General features: G+C 50.0%; 1 protein-coding gene across 2 annotated transcripts in view; it reads left to right on the plus strand.

Annotated features, from left to right (window-relative positions):
- The window catches only part of PRKCB (protein kinase C beta), a 352,872-nt gene that overhangs the window by 247,889 nt on the left and 88,505 nt on the right, over nucleotides 1-16,478 (plus strand). For both annotated transcript variants that reach the window (XM_055136225.1, XM_055136226.1), the window contains exons 6-8: nucleotides 319-475; nucleotides 1,851-1,985; nucleotides 10,713-10,809. In XM_055136225.1, coding sequence (XP_054992200.1) covers nucleotides 319-475; nucleotides 1,851-1,985; nucleotides 10,713-10,809 — 389 coding nt within the window. The remainder of the gene's footprint in view (nucleotides 1-318; nucleotides 476-1,850; nucleotides 1,986-10,712; nucleotides 10,810-16,478) is intronic.

Genomic DNA, 16,478 nt, shown 5'->3' on the forward strand with positions numbered 1-16,478 from the left:
GCCACACTTTTTCTTGTCTGCCTTTGCGGGAAACGAGCTTAGAGTCTGGCCGTTAATCTTCCTGGCTGAGCTGGGAGCGTCGTATCAAATTCAGGCATCGATCTGAAGCCAAGAGAGAGCAGACGCTGCCTCTCACCTGTTTAGTTAACTCTTAGTGCACAAGTGAACATTTCTAGCAGGTGAGTGTGATGTCAAGGCCCCTTTCTGCACATTCATTCTAGAGCCATCACTGCTCTGTCGTCGTGCCGAAATATTTTGCGGGATGCTGGATGCTATAACGACCTTTTCATTTGTCGTGTTCTTTTTTTTTTTTTTTAGTAAGAGATGCAAAAAACCTTGTACCCATGGACCCCAATGGCTTGTCAGATCCGTACGTGAAGCTGAAACTGATTCCTGACCCCAAGAGTGAGAGCAAGCAGAAAACCAAAACCATCAAGTGTTCTCTGAACCCCGAGTGGAACGAGACGTTTAAATTGTAAGTGAAGCGATGGTGGCTCGGCGTGGGCTCCCTGGGAATGGGGAGTTCCTCTCTCGGCTCCTGTTTCCTGCCTGCCTTCTCCTTCCCTCCCTCTCGTCTTCCTCCCCTCCCCGCCGCCACCTGCATTTTGCCTTGCATGCCAAATAAAAATGGGAACTTTTTTTTTTAAATAGAGTTGAGAATGTCTGTGGTGTGGGGGTGTGGGTGGCATAGAAAATAGTATGATGTGTTGCTAGGTGAAGGCAAAATCTGGGGGAGCAGCTTTGGGTCTCCAGTGACCGGGCGGGGGGAGCTTCTCCCTTAAGGTGCAGTGATGAGGTGACATCGTTAGGGTGGGGTTCATGGAGAAAGATGGGCTCTAGCCCCCCCGGGCTGGCTTCCCTGGCAGTGCTCTAAGCCCCCAGGAGTCGTCTCTGACTGTTGAAGGACCAACCTGCATCGGCTCAGTCAGGAGATGGGGCGGGGGGTGGAGCTGACGCTTGTCTGTGAACCCCACCACCTGCATCTTAAATACTTCCGGGGTCATTTCCTCTCCACTTGACCCCTGGGACGCTCAAAGCTGGACTCAGAGTTGCCTGGAAATAAGGGGGTAGAGTGGGGCTCAGCCCCAAGGCCACTGACCAGAAACCGGTTCCCTTGGGGTATTCTCATCCTGGTTTCTCTCCCCGGGGACAAAATGGCAAAACCGTTTCCTCTTCAGTCCAGGACAAGCCTCAGTGCCAGTGTCCCCTGACCAGCCGGCGCCCACAAGCCTGTTCCTCCAGGCGTTTCTCCTCCTCCACCTACACACATGCAGCTTGCACACGGGCACACACACACACACACACACACACACACACACACACACAGTTACATAATTGGCACCGGATTGCTTGGAGTGTCGGGAGGCTTCCCGGCACCACCAGCCCGCCCCAGGCATATGGCGGCAGTGGGTAGAACTGTTCCAATCAGGTGGCCCAGGCTCTCCTCCTGGTCCCGCCATGGGCTGCCGAACAGGGGTGCCCCCTCCCAGGGGAACCTGCTGGGGCTGAAACGGAATCCGAGGGTGCTGACCCCTCGTCTCCTGGCACCACCTTTACATCTGCCTACCTGGGCCGGAGAGATGCTTGCCTTGCACACGGCCCAGCTGGATTTGATTCCCGGCATCCCTTAGGGTCCCCCGAGCATCACCAGGAGGGACCCCTGAGCACAGAGCTAGGAGTAAGCTCTGAGCACTGGTGGGTGTCACTCCCAAACCAACAAGCAAACCAGACTGGGGAGGAAAATAACATGCCTCCCTCTCGGCCTTGTTCTCTTGTTCCTCGAACCTTGGGCCTTGTTCTCTTCCCCTTCGCGCCTGCTTGCTGACCGGTCCCCGCCCCCCTCTGTGCAGCCAGCTGAAGGAGTCGGACAAGGACAGGAGGCTGTCGGTGGAGATCTGGGACTGGGACCTGACCAGCAGAAACGACTTCATGGGCTCCTTGTCGTTCGGCATCTCGGAGCTGCAGAAAGCCGGCGTGGATGGCTGGTAAGGAGCCTCTCACTTCGAAAGCCCCCCTGGGGTCTAGCAGGAGCCCCGCTTCCCCCCTAACGGTTGACTTTCTCCAGCACAGTCATCGACCCCAGCTGGTTGATGGACCCCAGCTCCCAGATACTTTGATCCTTACCCTTGAAAAAAAAATATCACTTCCAATATTTTGGGGAAAAAAAAAAAAACAGGACATTTCCCATAATCCAGAAGAATCTGGACTCCTGGTTCAGAAGGCTGGACATGTGTGGTCACTCTGGACCTGGTAGGCTGGAAGGCAACGGAGGCATGAAAGCAGATGAGTAGGTGACGCCCCCTCCCCACCACCACCAGAGGTGGGATGTAGGTTTTCTGTTTGCCACAGACCCCACCACTCCTCAGTGTCTCTCCCCTGCCCGCACTTTCTGCAGTGAGACCCTGTGACTGGCCCCAGGGGGACTCGGGTGTCACTCGGGCATTGCGGGTTTGCCCAGTGGGCCCGGGTGTCTCTGCTAGGCCATGCCTCCTTAAATGGCCCCCCTTCAGTTGGACACTTCCTCAGCCTGGCTGCCGAGGTTCCAGGGCTCAGGATCGTGCCCTCTTGTCCAGACACCAGCATTGATCCCGGGGAAGGCCTGCGGCCACTCCTGCTCTGTGTTTGGAAAAGCAATCAGCCGGATCCAGGATTCCAAACATTCACTTCCCACGGCTCCCTTCCGGCTGCTCCTCTGCCTCCAGCCGGGCTCCCTGCTCATCTGTGTCTCTGTTGTTTTTGTTTGTTTGTTTTGCTTTGCTTTTTTGGGTCACACCCAGTGATGCTCAGGGGATACTCCTGGCTCTGCACTCGGGAGTCACTCCTGGTGGTGCTCCGGGGACCATATGGGATGCCGGGGATTGAACATGGGTTGGCCGCATGCAAGGCAAACATCCTACTTGCTGTACTATCCATCGCTCCAGCCCTCATCTGAGTTTCTTTCTTTTTTTTTTCCCAAAGACTGGAGCACATGTTTACTGCAGGGGCTCAAGTTTGAGGTCTGGCAATGCAGAACCCCAGAGCACTTTCTTTTTTCTTTTTCTTTTTAAAAAATTTTTATTGAATCACTGTGAGATAGTTACAAGCTTTCATGTTTGGGTTACAATCACACAATGATCAAGCACCCATCCCTCCACCAGTGCACATTCCCCACCACCAATATCCCCGGTATACCCCCCCTTTCCCACCCTCCCCCTGCCTCCATGGCTGACAATATTCCCTATACTCTCTCTCTACTGACAATATTCCCTATACTCTCTCTCTACTTTTGGGCATTATGGCTTGCTAGTCATCAGGGAGATGCAAATCAAAACAACAATGAGATATCTCACACCACAGAGACTGGCACACATTCAAAAGAACAAAAGCGACCAGTGCTGGTGTGGATGTGAGGAAAAAGGGACGCTCTTTCACTGTTGGTGGGAATGTTGACTGGTCCAGCCTTTCTGGAAAACAATATGGACAGTGCTTCAAAAACTAGAAATTGAGCTTCCATATGACCCCACAATACCACTTCTGGGAATATGTGCCGAGTATGCAAAAAAGCACAGTAGAAATGTCATCTGTACCTATATGTTCATTGTAGCACTATTAACAATTGCCAAAATCTGGTAACAACCCAAGTGCCCTACAACAGATGACTGGTTAAAGAAACTTTGGTACATCTACACAATGGAATATTATGCAGCTGTTAGGAGGGATAATGTCATGGAATTTGCTTATAAATGGATAGACATGGAGAGTGTCATGCTAAGTGAAGTGAGTCAGAAAGAGAGGGACAGACATAGAAGGACTGCTCTCATTTGTGGAGTATAGAATAACATCACATGAAGCTGACACCAAAGGACAGTAGATACAAGAGCCAGGGGGATTGCCCCATAGCTGGAAGCCTGCTTCATGAGCGGAGGGGAGAAGGCAGATGGAATAGAGAAGGGACCACTAAGAAAATGATGGCTGGAGGAATCAGTCAGGATGGGAGATGTGTGCCGAAAGTAGATAATGGACCAAACATGATGACCTCATCTGTGTTTCTGACAATGCTTTCTGCTGCTCTTTTTGATCCCAATGGTACATCTAGTTAGTGACAGCTGCAGGGAAGTGGGGCTTCCAAGTTGGTGTTTGGGGCTCCTGGGGGTCGTTCCTGGTGATTCTTGGCCAGTTGGGCTGGAGAGGTTTTGTAGCTGGGCCCGGGATTGTGGCTCTGCTCGGAGCACCCAGCAAATGCTCCTACATGCTGGGGAGCAGGCTGGTCACATGTGTTCCGAACCCCTGAATCCATTCCCCAGCCATCCCCGCCCCGCCCCGCCCGGTTGATTGGTGGTTTTTCCCTAAGAATCAGCTCAGGGACATGTCTGTGGGTTGGTGCTTCTGTAGGTTTGCTCTGGGGGTGGCCTTGATTTTCAGATCAGTGGTCTTCCTCTGCAGGTGCCCGTTAGGGGGGGGGTGGGGGCAGAGGATATCACGTCATTGTGCAGTTCCTTTGCTGAAGTTTGTGGTTGTGTTTTTAATTTCCTTTTTGTCCTGCTTTTATTGAGCCCCGTTTTTTAACCGCCAATGCTAGCTTTTTTTTTTTGTTCACACTTTTATTACTAATGCTGAATGTTCACAGTGGCACTTTTTTGTCAGAAAATAGAACCTTGGCATTTTTCTTTCTATTTCTTCTTTCAATTTCCCTTAGCAGAGTTTCAGGGCAGCTCCGTGTTATGTGGACGTTTCAATAAAGGAATGAGGTTTAACTCCTCTGTAAGGGCGAACTTCTCAATATTTATTGATTGTTCTCCTGATAAAGCTTGGGTCTCTAATGCCGCCAGAGTTTCTGTTTTATCAGCCCGAGCCGACCTAAACATCTCATGCTTGTTATGGTTCTCCCAGGAAAAGTCTTATCTGTAAAAATCATTTCTAATAGACTCTGCCTTTTGTGGATAGGGCGTCATGATTGTCCCTACTACTCTTCAAACCTTATTTTGAAAAAATAGAAGACTTGTTTTCAGAAATGACTTAGACCAGGCCAGAAATGTAGCTGTGCTATAGAGCACTGGCTGGCCTGTGAGAGGCCCCAGAGATGCAAAACAGAACCAAACGAATAGAACAGAACCAAGCGGGCGGAACAGAACCATACAGACAGAACAGAACCAGATGGACAGAACAGAACCAGACAAACAGCAGAACCAGACAGAACAGAACAAAATAGATGGGGCAGAACAAAGCGACAGAACAGAACCAGACAGACAGAATAGAACCAGACAGAACAGAACCAGGCAGGTCAGAACCAGACATACAGAACAGAACCAGACAAACAGCAGAACCAGACAGAACAGAACAAAATAGATGGGACAGAACCAAACAGACAGAACAGAACCAAACGGACAAAACAGAACCAGACAGAACAGAACCAGACAGGTCAGAACCAGACATACAGAACAGAACCAAACAGATGAAACAGAACTAAATGGACAGAACAGAACCAAACAATCAAAACAGAACCGGACAGAGAACATAACCAAACAGACAGAGAATAAAACCAAACAGAACAGAACCAAACAGATGGAACAGAACCAAATGGACAGAACAGAAGCAAATGGACAGATCAGAACCAAACAGAACCAATACACAGAACAGAACCAAGTAGATAGAGAATGGAACCAAACAGATGAGCAGAACCAAACAGATGGAACAGAACCAGACAGAACAGAACCACACAAACAGAACAAAATTGATTCCATAGAACAGAACCGAGCCCACAGAATGGGAACAAGCCCACAGAACAGAACCGAGCCCACAGAATGGGACCAAGCCCACAGAACAGCGTGTCTTCCAGCAGCGGAGAGCTGTGTCATGCAGCTCTTCCTGGTTCCTCAGCTCTGCCTGGCCGCAGCAGACAGTCATTCATTCCTGCATTCCTTCCTGCATTCCTTCCTGCATTCAGGTGCTCACTCCTGCTTCTGTGAATGTGCAGAGCGAGCACCTCCCATCCCCAGGAGACTCAGGAGCAAACCAGGCGAGAGCCAGTGGCCTCACGGGGCTCCTGTCTTCCTTTCAGACTAGCAAGCAACGTTAGAAAACCTGACCAAAGTTCTTCTGCTGGCAGGTCCGGTGGCACGACGGTAACGAGTGTTAACATTCATGGTTTTGGGGAACACTGGCTGCATTTTCACTGCCACCACGTGCCCTGGCCCTCCACCTCTGTCCCCGTGTCACTCCCCTGTCCACCACTTCCTTCCTCTCGCCCCCCCATCCCTCCCATGCCACCCAGGACCTGGCACTCTGCTCTGTAGTCAGATCAAGAGTGTGTTCTCTCGGGAAATGGTCCAGTCCCTTGTTTTGTTTCTCTACGTACGACGGATGAGTGAGAGCATCCAGTTAGTTGTTCTTTTCCCACTGACTTATGTCACTTGACCTGGTGCCTTGTAAATCCATGTTAAGGTGCAGCAAATGCAAGGTTTCCTCTTTCCTTGGGCACATCGTATTCGTTGTATGATATGCTGTAGGGTTCATCTGCCATTGCATCCCGGAGTTGTTTCCATATCCTGGTTATTGTATTCCGGGCTCAGTGCAGTGAACTCGGACACGTATACAGCCCTGAAAAATGACTGTTTCTGTGCCCTGGGGATAGATGCCAAGAAGTGGCAACATTGATTGCATGGAAGCTCTATTCTTAAACTTGCAAGAAGTCCTGCAGATGGCTTTCTCTAGAGGCTGAACTTGATGACATTCCCCCACAGAGGGGGAGGGTTCCTTTCTCACCACATTCCTGAGAACAAAAAAAAACATAAAAAAAAACAGAACAAAAGAAAACAAAAAGGATGATGTTGGGCACTCGTGATGATGAAGTGCGAGAACTTTGTGCTTCATCAAAACGATTCATGTTAACACCAACCACGTTGCCTAGACTGCGAAAAGAAATCAACCAGCAGTAAACAGAGCAAGTCTGACAAATGCTGTGGAGGAACATCGATGAGGAGTGACTTCGGGGTGCCAGAGAGATGCGGGGGAGCAGAGGGTCCAGCGAGGCACTCATGGGGGGTGATGCTAGAGGAGGAGTGACAGTGTGTGAGGGAGGGGTCTAGAGGGGGAGCAGAGCAGGCTCCAAGGGTCTGCAGGAAGCTGTGACTGCAGGGAATGGGGGGGATGTTGTGGAGCAACTGAGGGCCAGAGCTAGACCACAGCTTCCAGGGATGGGGACAAGGACAACGGGATAAGGGGACTTGGCACACCCCATGGGGACCCCGGGAGGACTTTGTCTTCTGTTCAGAGTGAGCTGGGGAGTGCAGGAAGGAGGACAGTTGCCTGCACTTCCACCCTGTGGGCCGTCCACTTCCTCCTTTCTTTCCTCTGGGGTGCCTCGAAGGCTTTCGTTTGGGGGAAGCAACCTGTGACCCTAACAAAGCAAACAGGACCCAAAGGCCCTTCTTGAATCTTCTCAGAGGGAAGGTTCCCGGGAGATTCTCTCTGAATCTTCCCAGAGGAAACCATTTTCCTGTGTATGCGCTTTATCACCATCACGATCCCAGCGTTCCTCTTGTGAACAATAAATAAATAAATAAATAAATAAACGTTTTCTTCCCTATTCCATTTTTTTCTCCCCCCTCTCTCCCCGCTTTGAATAGACAACCGTGTCTCAAATCATCGTTAGGTGTGATGAGGTTTCTTTAGACTTTCTTTGGTTATTACTAAGAATGGTGTGTGGGTTCTGTGACAAACATCTAGGCGAGGTGAGGCTTTGGAGGCAAGTGTCCCAGGTTCCCGTGTCAGCCACTGGCTGCGTTGCCTCGTGGGGGCTCCGTCTTTTGGAGAGGAAAGTGGTGCCTGAGCCACAGGATCGTTGCGGTGTTATATGAGTTCATGTAAATACAGTGTGGCGTCTGGCAGATAATAAACTTCCCATTAAGCTTTATCACTGTGAATTGGACCATTAGTAGAAACATGTAAAACAAACAGAAAATGAGAAGGGTCGAGAGAATCCCGCTGCCGGGAAGCTGTTGCTCTTGCCAGACCGTTCTCTCTCTCCAATCTATATAAAAATTGTCTTCTTCCTTAGTCTGTGTGAGAAACAAAAGTGAAGTCGTAACGCCCCGTTTGGCAGCTTGCATTCTCCGCCCGACATGGTGTTCTGAACCCCTCCCCTCGAATTTCGGCTTCAACAGTTTCAAATACCATCATCTTACTGGCGTCACATGAAGCTATTAAAAATGATTTTGTATTTTAAGTGGTGCATGTAAGTTGAGGCAGATCTATGGATTAGACTCCCATAATCAAATTCTAAGGACTTTCATGCTTACCCAGATAAATAATTCTGTTGGGAGCATACTTATAGCCAAATTTTTGTGGGTAACTTTAATTATTCGCTAATAAATTCCTAAGCATAGAATTGATGACTTAGAGAACATATGTATTATTATTATTAAACTATTTGGCAAATGATCTGCAATGTTTTTCAGTAAATTTGCATTTTCACCAGTGCCGTGTGAGACTTTATTTTACCCACACTTGTCACCATCTGATATTATAAATTATAAAGCTTATGATACAAAGATGATACATATTTAGTTTCTAATTATACATTGTTTCATATATGGAATGTACATTATTTATGCAGTTATATTTATAAAATATTCATAGTCATTGGTTATTATACATAATGTCCGTGATTATACATAGTTACATGTACATAATACACATTATGATACATATTTAGTTACTAATCACATATAGTTATAGATTCATAACATACATCATAGATGTTGTTACTGTTGAAAATTTATACTGTTGTCATTTGTCTTTATAAATGTCCAGCCTTTTGCCTATTAGATTGGTATTGATCTATAAGAACTTTCTGTATGAGAAGTGATTAATAACTCTTTGCTGACACCTTTATTACAGTATTCCCCCTTTTATATTTTATGTTAATCTTGAAATAAGCATTTTCTTACTTGTATATGAGGCATTGGATTCCATCTAATGAATATGAAAAGTGTCAAGCCAACTGTCAGAAAAATTTCTCGAGTTTGCCTTCTGATTCACTAATAGTTATTTGCATGACCTCTCCTGGTACTTACTCTTCAGTGGATTTTTAAATTCAGTAATTATATTTTCTTCTGAAAGTAATCCTTCATAATTTCAGATGTGCCTTCTTCATAGATGCACTAGCCTCCAGAATCTCGTGAAAATACGAGTTCTAGAATTGTTTGTCTTTCCAGGCGGGCTCTTAGCTTATTCCTCATAGTGGTTGCTTAAAGAAAGAAGCATTTCTGTTGGATTTTTCTTACGGGGCGTCTCTCAACTGCTTCTTAGGAGTCCAGGGTCCCCACCAGCAATTCCTGGCCAACGGCACCGTGACTAAATGCAAGAAGGCCTTGAGGAAAGGGTGCAGCCCGGGCCCTACCGGTTCCAGGGGTCATCTGGGCCACCCTGGGTTTAAATAATTATCTTACGTCCGGCTGTTGATTTCTTTGTTTGTTCTTATAGGAGGTTGAGTACAGAAAGGCCTAAAGCCCCTAATCTAATCACTCAGCTCTCGATGAAGGGAGCAAGACGTTTTTAGGAGTTTGGGGGTTCTACTTTGCCTGACCAGGGCTCCTGGTGTTTGGTTGTTGGCCGGACCATTCCAGGGAGTGCTCCGGGCTTACTCCTGGCTCTGCCCCAGAATCACTCCTGGCAGGCTCAGGGGAACATACGTGGAATGAACCGGGTCAGCCACATGCAAGCCCTACCCATGTACTATCACTCTGGCCCCTATATTTGTATTCGTTTTTTCAGAAATCTCACTGACATGCTGTGTCTCATGGCCTTGAGCCGGGAACCCTTAGGGAAGACTTCGGCTCTTGTGGCTTGCTTTGCTCCCACACCCAGTTATGCTCGGGGCTTACTCCTGGCTCTGGGACCAGGGATCACTCCTGATATTGCTCAGAGCACTTGTATTGCCACGCTAGGCATTGAATCAGGGTCTGCTGCAGGCAGGGCAAGTGTTTCCCCACGGTCCTATCCTCCGGCTCCTGGGAATATTTCTGCAGAGAGCATCCACCTGGCAGGATAGAGTCCATGTTCCTCCATGTGCCACTGAGTGCCAGTGGGTGCAGAGCAGGTGGTTGAAACCCCCAGTTGATGAAGTTGTTAGGAGGGGCTTCCCTTAGCCCCGTTCATAATAGGGGCAGAAATAGGTAACGTGATAGATGACACTGGATGACACACCCAAGAAAGACATATGTCATAGACAGCGAGTGTAGCATCCTATCAACCCGGAATGTGCCATTATTATTATTATTATTTCTGGCATCTGGGGACTGGACTAGTAGCACAGTGGGGAGGGCATTTGCTTTGCACGTGGCTGACCTGGATTCGATTCCTTTGCCCCTCTCGGAGAGCCCGGCAAGCTACCGAGAGTATCCCGCCCGCACGGCAGAGCCTGGCAAGCTCTCCGTGGCGTATTCGAGATGCCAAAAACAGTAACAAGTCTCACCATGGAGACGTTACTGGTGCCCGCTCGAGCAAAATGATGAACAACGGGACGACAGTGCAGTGCTACAGTGGTGGAGCACAGCTGGAGCAACACCTAGCACGGCTATAAACACAGTTACACCGCACCCCCTAAATAAAACTGCCCCCACTGACGACCCATTGTGCTAAAGCTAGGTATTCCCATGTCCTCCGGGCCCACTCCCGGGAGCCGAACCGTGCGGTACAGTCACCGACCCAGCCTCACCGTCTTGTCTCCCCAGGTTCAAGCTGCTGAGTCAGGAGGAAGGAGAGTATTTCAATGTGCCGGTGCCTCCGGAAGGAGGGGAGGGCAACGAGGAGCTTCGGCAGAAATTTGAGGTGAGACGCCCGCCCGTCCTGCCTCCTTTCCGTTTCTCGGGGGGGGGCGGGGGGCGGGAATCCTGCCCCCCTCTCAGGGCACTTTCTCCTGTGTTCCCCGGGTTTGAGCTGGAGCGGCTGTTTCCTTTTGCGCTGTGGTTCCAGGAAATGTCTGCTTGTCCGCCAGGACCCTCACGAGGGGCCGGTCACCTGGTGCAGCCGCATCCTCGTTCAGATCTTTCAGACCTTCCCTGGAGAGCGTGTCAGGGCGGTCACTCTAGGACTGGGGTGGGGGCCTCGGGGAAGGAAGGATGTGGAGGAGGAGTGATTTAGAAAATAAAAAATGTATTGAATTGATTAAAAGTAGGTGAAGGGATATATATGACAACCTACAGTACTGCAAACCGTAACGACCAAAAGGAAAGGGGGGCGGGAGAGACAGACAGACAGACAGACAGAGAAGAAAGTGTCTGCTGTAGAGGCAGACTGGGGATGAGGGCGGGGTGGAAGGAGGGAAACTGGGGTCATTGGCAGTGGGAAATGTACACTGGTGAAGGGCTGGGTGTTGGAACATTGTATGACTGAAACCCAATCATGAGCAACTTTGTAACTGTTTACCTCACCATGATTTAATAAAAAAAGAAAAAGTTAATAAAAAAAAAATTCACCTAATCCCCATGAGATCCAAAGTCACAAAAGTGTCCCTTCCCCAGTGTCCCCATCCCTCCACCGGTGTCCCCGCTTCCCTTCCGCCCTCCAACCCGCCTCTGTGCCAGGCACTTTTCCTTTTTCCCTTCCAGGGACTGTGGCTTGGAACACGCTTAGTGAAAGGGTCTCATGCATGTCACGTTCCCTCCTTCCAGCACCCCGTTCTTGTCCCTGCCCCCTGTCACGGCCACAACAGTCCCCTTCCTGACCGACCTGCCCTCCCAGATTGTGGGGGGCTTTCTCACAAGGACCTGGCCTTCCTTCCCATTGGGCCTTTTCGAGAAGTGATGTTGGGGGGTGCTGAGTCACGAGACTGAGTTGGGGGATTCCCGGCCCAAGGGAGTTGACAGCATTGGAGACTGTGAAATCCCCTTGTGGACATTCCATGGGAGAAGGAGCTCTTGGCTTTGACCTTGGGCTCACCGCTTTGACCTCCAATAAATTACTTCTCTTTGGGGAAGGGCCAAACAAAACCCGTTTTTGTCTTAAAGTCGTGGCTCTATAGGACACACCCCGGGTTTTATGATGAAAATGTTTGGGAAAGATGGCTTTTGTGTGATTTCATTATGTGTTGTGTGGAGTAATTTTAAAGTCATTTCGGAAGGGAAAATACATTTTGTTCAAGGGAACTCAATCTATAGAGTCTGGTGGGAAATCAATTCTAGAGAAGCAATGATGGCCCGCTAACTCCAAAGAAACTCAAAATACCAGGTGTGAAATCCAAAAGGAAGTTGACTGCTGTCATTCCTCTTCATCAACCACACAACGAAATGTTTCCTTTTAAAGTATGACCAGGACAGTGAGGGAGCCAGGGCACACAGGAGAACATTCAAGGAGGGACATGTAATCCTATCTGAGAGGACAGGGTCTTTAAGGGCAATCAGTTACAAGGAGAAAGACTCCACTCAGGCCACAGACATCATGTACAAAGGTCCTGAGGCATAGCTCAATGGCATGAGTGGGAGCAAAGTCCAGTGTGGGTAGCAGAGAGAGAACCAAGGGCAGATTCAAGGCAAGGGAGGGGTAATAGGTAGGAAACAGATGAATTGAGTAAGGTCATTTATCCCAAAACCTTGTAGATTTTCCCCTCATCTACACACACACACACACACACACACACACACACACACACACACACACACTTCTGTTTTTTTTTTTTCCAAGATTTATTTATGAGTCCCTGGAACAAGGTTGGTAGTTGAACTTACAAGGCAGCAGCAGCTGCTGGGGCTTCAGGAAGTACTGGGAAGTGTGGGGAGGTTGCCCTTCCTGACTCCAAGGAGTTTTTGGCCCCAAATGCCCAGGCACCCGAAGTTTCCTGGGATTAGGTTCTCTATGGAGCTCTGGCTTGAGGTGATGAAGTGCGACCAGAGGTACGGCGTGGCTTTGGCGTGTGAGTGCGGTGCCCCAGAGGTCTCGGTGGGAACGGGTGCTGAGGAAGTTCTGTGGCTAGTTGGTCTCTTTTGAGATTTATTTATGAGTCTCTGAAACAAGGCTGTAGATGAGCTTGTAGGGAAGGGATAAGCATTAGAAGGGTGTGGGATAGACACGTTCAGCCATTCTCGTCCGCTGGGCCACAGAGAGCCATCCCCAAAGAGTCAGCCTTGAAAGACAGTGGCGGGACTTGTCCAGCCAGTGGAGCCTAGAACTGGACAGTGGTAAGCAGGACCAGATGCCAGTCCTTCCAGAAAATTCTCTCCAGCTCTTCCCCCTCAACTTTCTGATGACGTTGCATTAGTCAGCTGTGTGGTTGCAAATATGCAGCTATATCTGAAAGACAAAGCTGGGAGCTTGCTTAAAACAAAGTCTCAGTTTGGCCAAATAATCTCTTCAACCCCAGGACATTGGGGTGACATTTCATAACCCAAAGAAAACATCTCTTCCCCGCACAAAGCATTTGTCTGTCTGGGCCAGTTGTTGGCTGGAAGCAAAAGAATGATTTTATCTTCAGGCAACAAAATGTGCCTCTTTATTTCTAGCAAGAGCCTGCAAATGCTTGTTTATGCCTGAATTATAATCGCACCCCACCATAGTTGTTGATTAAAAAAAAAAAAGGAAAATATTTCCAACAGACTGAAAATTGTTCTCAGGCACATAGAGAAATTTCAGTTGACCTTGAGCGTGAGAAATGTAATCCCCACACGATAACCAATTAGCGCCCAGAATGACTCAGAAATTACTTTCAAGCCTCTTATCTGGAGGAATTCTGAGTGACGGGAAAATTGAGCTGCTGGCATTGGGGTAATAGAATTTCACGGTAGAATGGACTCGGTGCTGTTGCCACACGTGGTACAGTTCAGAACGGCAGTGTTGGCATTAATTGGATCGTGACCAGGGGTGGGGGCTTGGGGTGTTTCATTGAACCAGTAGGACGACTCCACTGGGGCCAGGACAGAATCTGGGATTCCATTTGGGACTCCTTGGCAAAGTGCCCAAAGCATTCCAACTGTCTTAGATTTTTTTTCTTTTTGTATCACACCCAGCAATGCACAGGGGTTACTCCTGGCTCTGCACTCAGGAATTACTCCTGGCAGTGCTCGGGGGACCCTATGGGATGCTGGGTATCGAACCCGGGTCAGCCGCATACAAGGCAAACACCGTACCCGCTGTGCTATGGCTCCAGCCCCTATCTTGGAATTTAAAAAAATTAAATGAAATTCATGCTGTGTACCAGGTCTGATTTAGAGGCATTAGCTTGTGGCATTCAGCCATCAGGATCCCCCAGAATGGTGGGGACCCGCCCCCATTTTTTTTTCACCTGTGGGTGAGGAAATGAAGGTCCGGAGAGAGCAGTCGAGGCAATTCCTGACAGCCTCCCCCAAGCTCCTCATTGTCCTGCCTTGAGCTTCTCTAGAAATAGACTCCCAGGATTCAAGTTGCAAATAGTTTCTTGACAGACTTTATGGATTCAAGTGCGGGCAGTTTTCTCCGGAGGTGGTCCCCAGGACCGACTTAGAGCTGGCGTGAAACGGGGAGGAAAAAAAGGAAAGGGGAAAGAATAGAGATGGCGCGAGGGAAGGCTGGGACACCGTGGGCCGCAGGGGTGCGTGCGGGGATGCTGGCAGGGCGGGGGAGGGGATGGTGCACTGAGGGGGTTTCCCCTGTCCGGGGACAGGAAGCAGGAAGCGGAAGTCTTCTCCCCTCGCTCCCCTCCCGTCCTGTTTCTGCCACCCTGCTCGCCAGCCCTTCAGCATCCCCGCTGCAGGCTGTGCTTGAGTGCTGGGCTCCCGGCACCCAGGAAGGAGAGGCGGGCAGAGTCATGGGGGTGGTCACAGCCCAGACTCTCGGGGGCCTCCTGCAGGGGCGTCGTGACAGTGCTCAGAAGCCACGTCTGGGCAGGTGGCTCGGGAGTCGGGATGCGGGTTTGAGTGCCAGCTCCCTGCTTTGCTAGAGGCCTGTGACTCTCCCTCTCTCTGTCTCTCCCCTTCTCTCCCCCTCTCCCCCCGCTCCCTTCTCCCTCTCCACTTCTCCCCTTTATCCCCTCCTTCCTCACCCCCTTTCACCTTCTCTCTCCCTCTCTCCCCTGCTCCGTCTCCCTCTCTCCTCCTCTCCCTCTCTCCCTCCTTCTTCCTCTCTCCCCCATTTCTCCTTCCCTCTTCCTCTTTTTTTCTCTCTCTCCCTCTCTTACCTCCTCCCCCTCTCTCCCTTTTATTCATTCTCTCTGGCGTATGAGCATAAGCATACTCATGTCACACACATGTCACACATGTTAGTCACACGCAGGTCACTCTCACACAGATGTCACACACATGGCACCATCATGTGTGTGTCACTCTCACACACATCACACACATGTCACACATGCATCACTCACACACATCCCTTTCACACGCATGTCACACGCATGTCAAAGTCAGATGTGTGTCACTTTCACACACATGTTACACTCACACGTATCTGCCACCAAGGGGCAGGTTCTGCACCTGCAGCGATGCTCTAGTTCTCTGCAGCACCCCCCCGGGGGGGGCACCCACACCATTCTGCACACCTCTCCCCCCAGCTGACCATTCGCACAGACCGTAACCCCGCTTTAGACAGCAGCCTTAGAGACGGGGTCTCCAGGGTGCCCAGCTTCTGTCCGACTTGGCCGCAGCCCAGGGACCCAGGGTCCTTCACAGGTGGGCTGTTTGCTCAGGGCCCCAGGGTCCAGGGAGCACCTGGGGTTCCGGTTTGATACAGAATCACGGAGATGACAGGGGGACCTGGAGACAGTGCTTGACAGAGGCAGGGGGGTTGGGGAGCAACTCTGGGAGGGCCCGATGCAGCTGAGGCAGAGACGGAGGCGGCCTCTGTGCGTTCCCAGTGCCCAGGTTCTTCAATATTTTCATCCTTGAAAATATCAAAGGATAATGCTGCTCAGACTCAGAGTTGGAAAGTAGAAAACTTTGCTGGGGGGCCGGAGTGGTAGCACAGCGGGGAGGGCGTTTGCCCTGCATGCGGCCAACCTGGGTTCAATCCCTGGCATCTCATATGATCCCCCAAGCACCGCCAGGAATAATTCCTGAGTGCAGAGCCAGGAGCAACCCCTGAGCAACTCAGGGTGTGGCCCCCCAAAAAAAAAATCCCAGAGAGATTCAGACAGTCAGACATCCCTGCATTTCTCTGGCATCTTCTGTAGATGCTTGTGAAGCGAGAAGGCGTCCAGGGAGCCTTGAAGAGGGCGCACACAAAACCCCCTTTAGCTTAGTCCCACGCTAATCCCTCCCCACGGGGGGAAGCTCCTTTTCTTTCCTCTTCTACTTTCCAACAAACTTTTCTTTCTTTTCTTTTCTTTTCTTTTTTTTTTGCTTTATTGGGTCACACCCAGCGATGCACAGGGGTTACTCCTGGCTCTGCACTCAGGAACTACTCCTGGAGGTGCTCAGGGATGCTGGGAATCGAACCTGGGTCGGCCACATGCAGGGCAAACGCCCTACCTGCTTTGCTGTCACTCCGGCTCCTCTCTGGGCATTTTTTGCCCCTTATCTTGATCTCCCTGTTGG

Source organism: Sorex araneus, chromosome 4, assembly GCF_027595985.1.
Source record: "Sorex araneus isolate mSorAra2 chromosome 4, mSorAra2.pri, whole genome shotgun sequence".
In the NCBI taxonomy this organism is placed as follows: domain Eukaryota; kingdom Metazoa; phylum Chordata; class Mammalia; order Eulipotyphla; family Soricidae; genus Sorex; species Sorex araneus.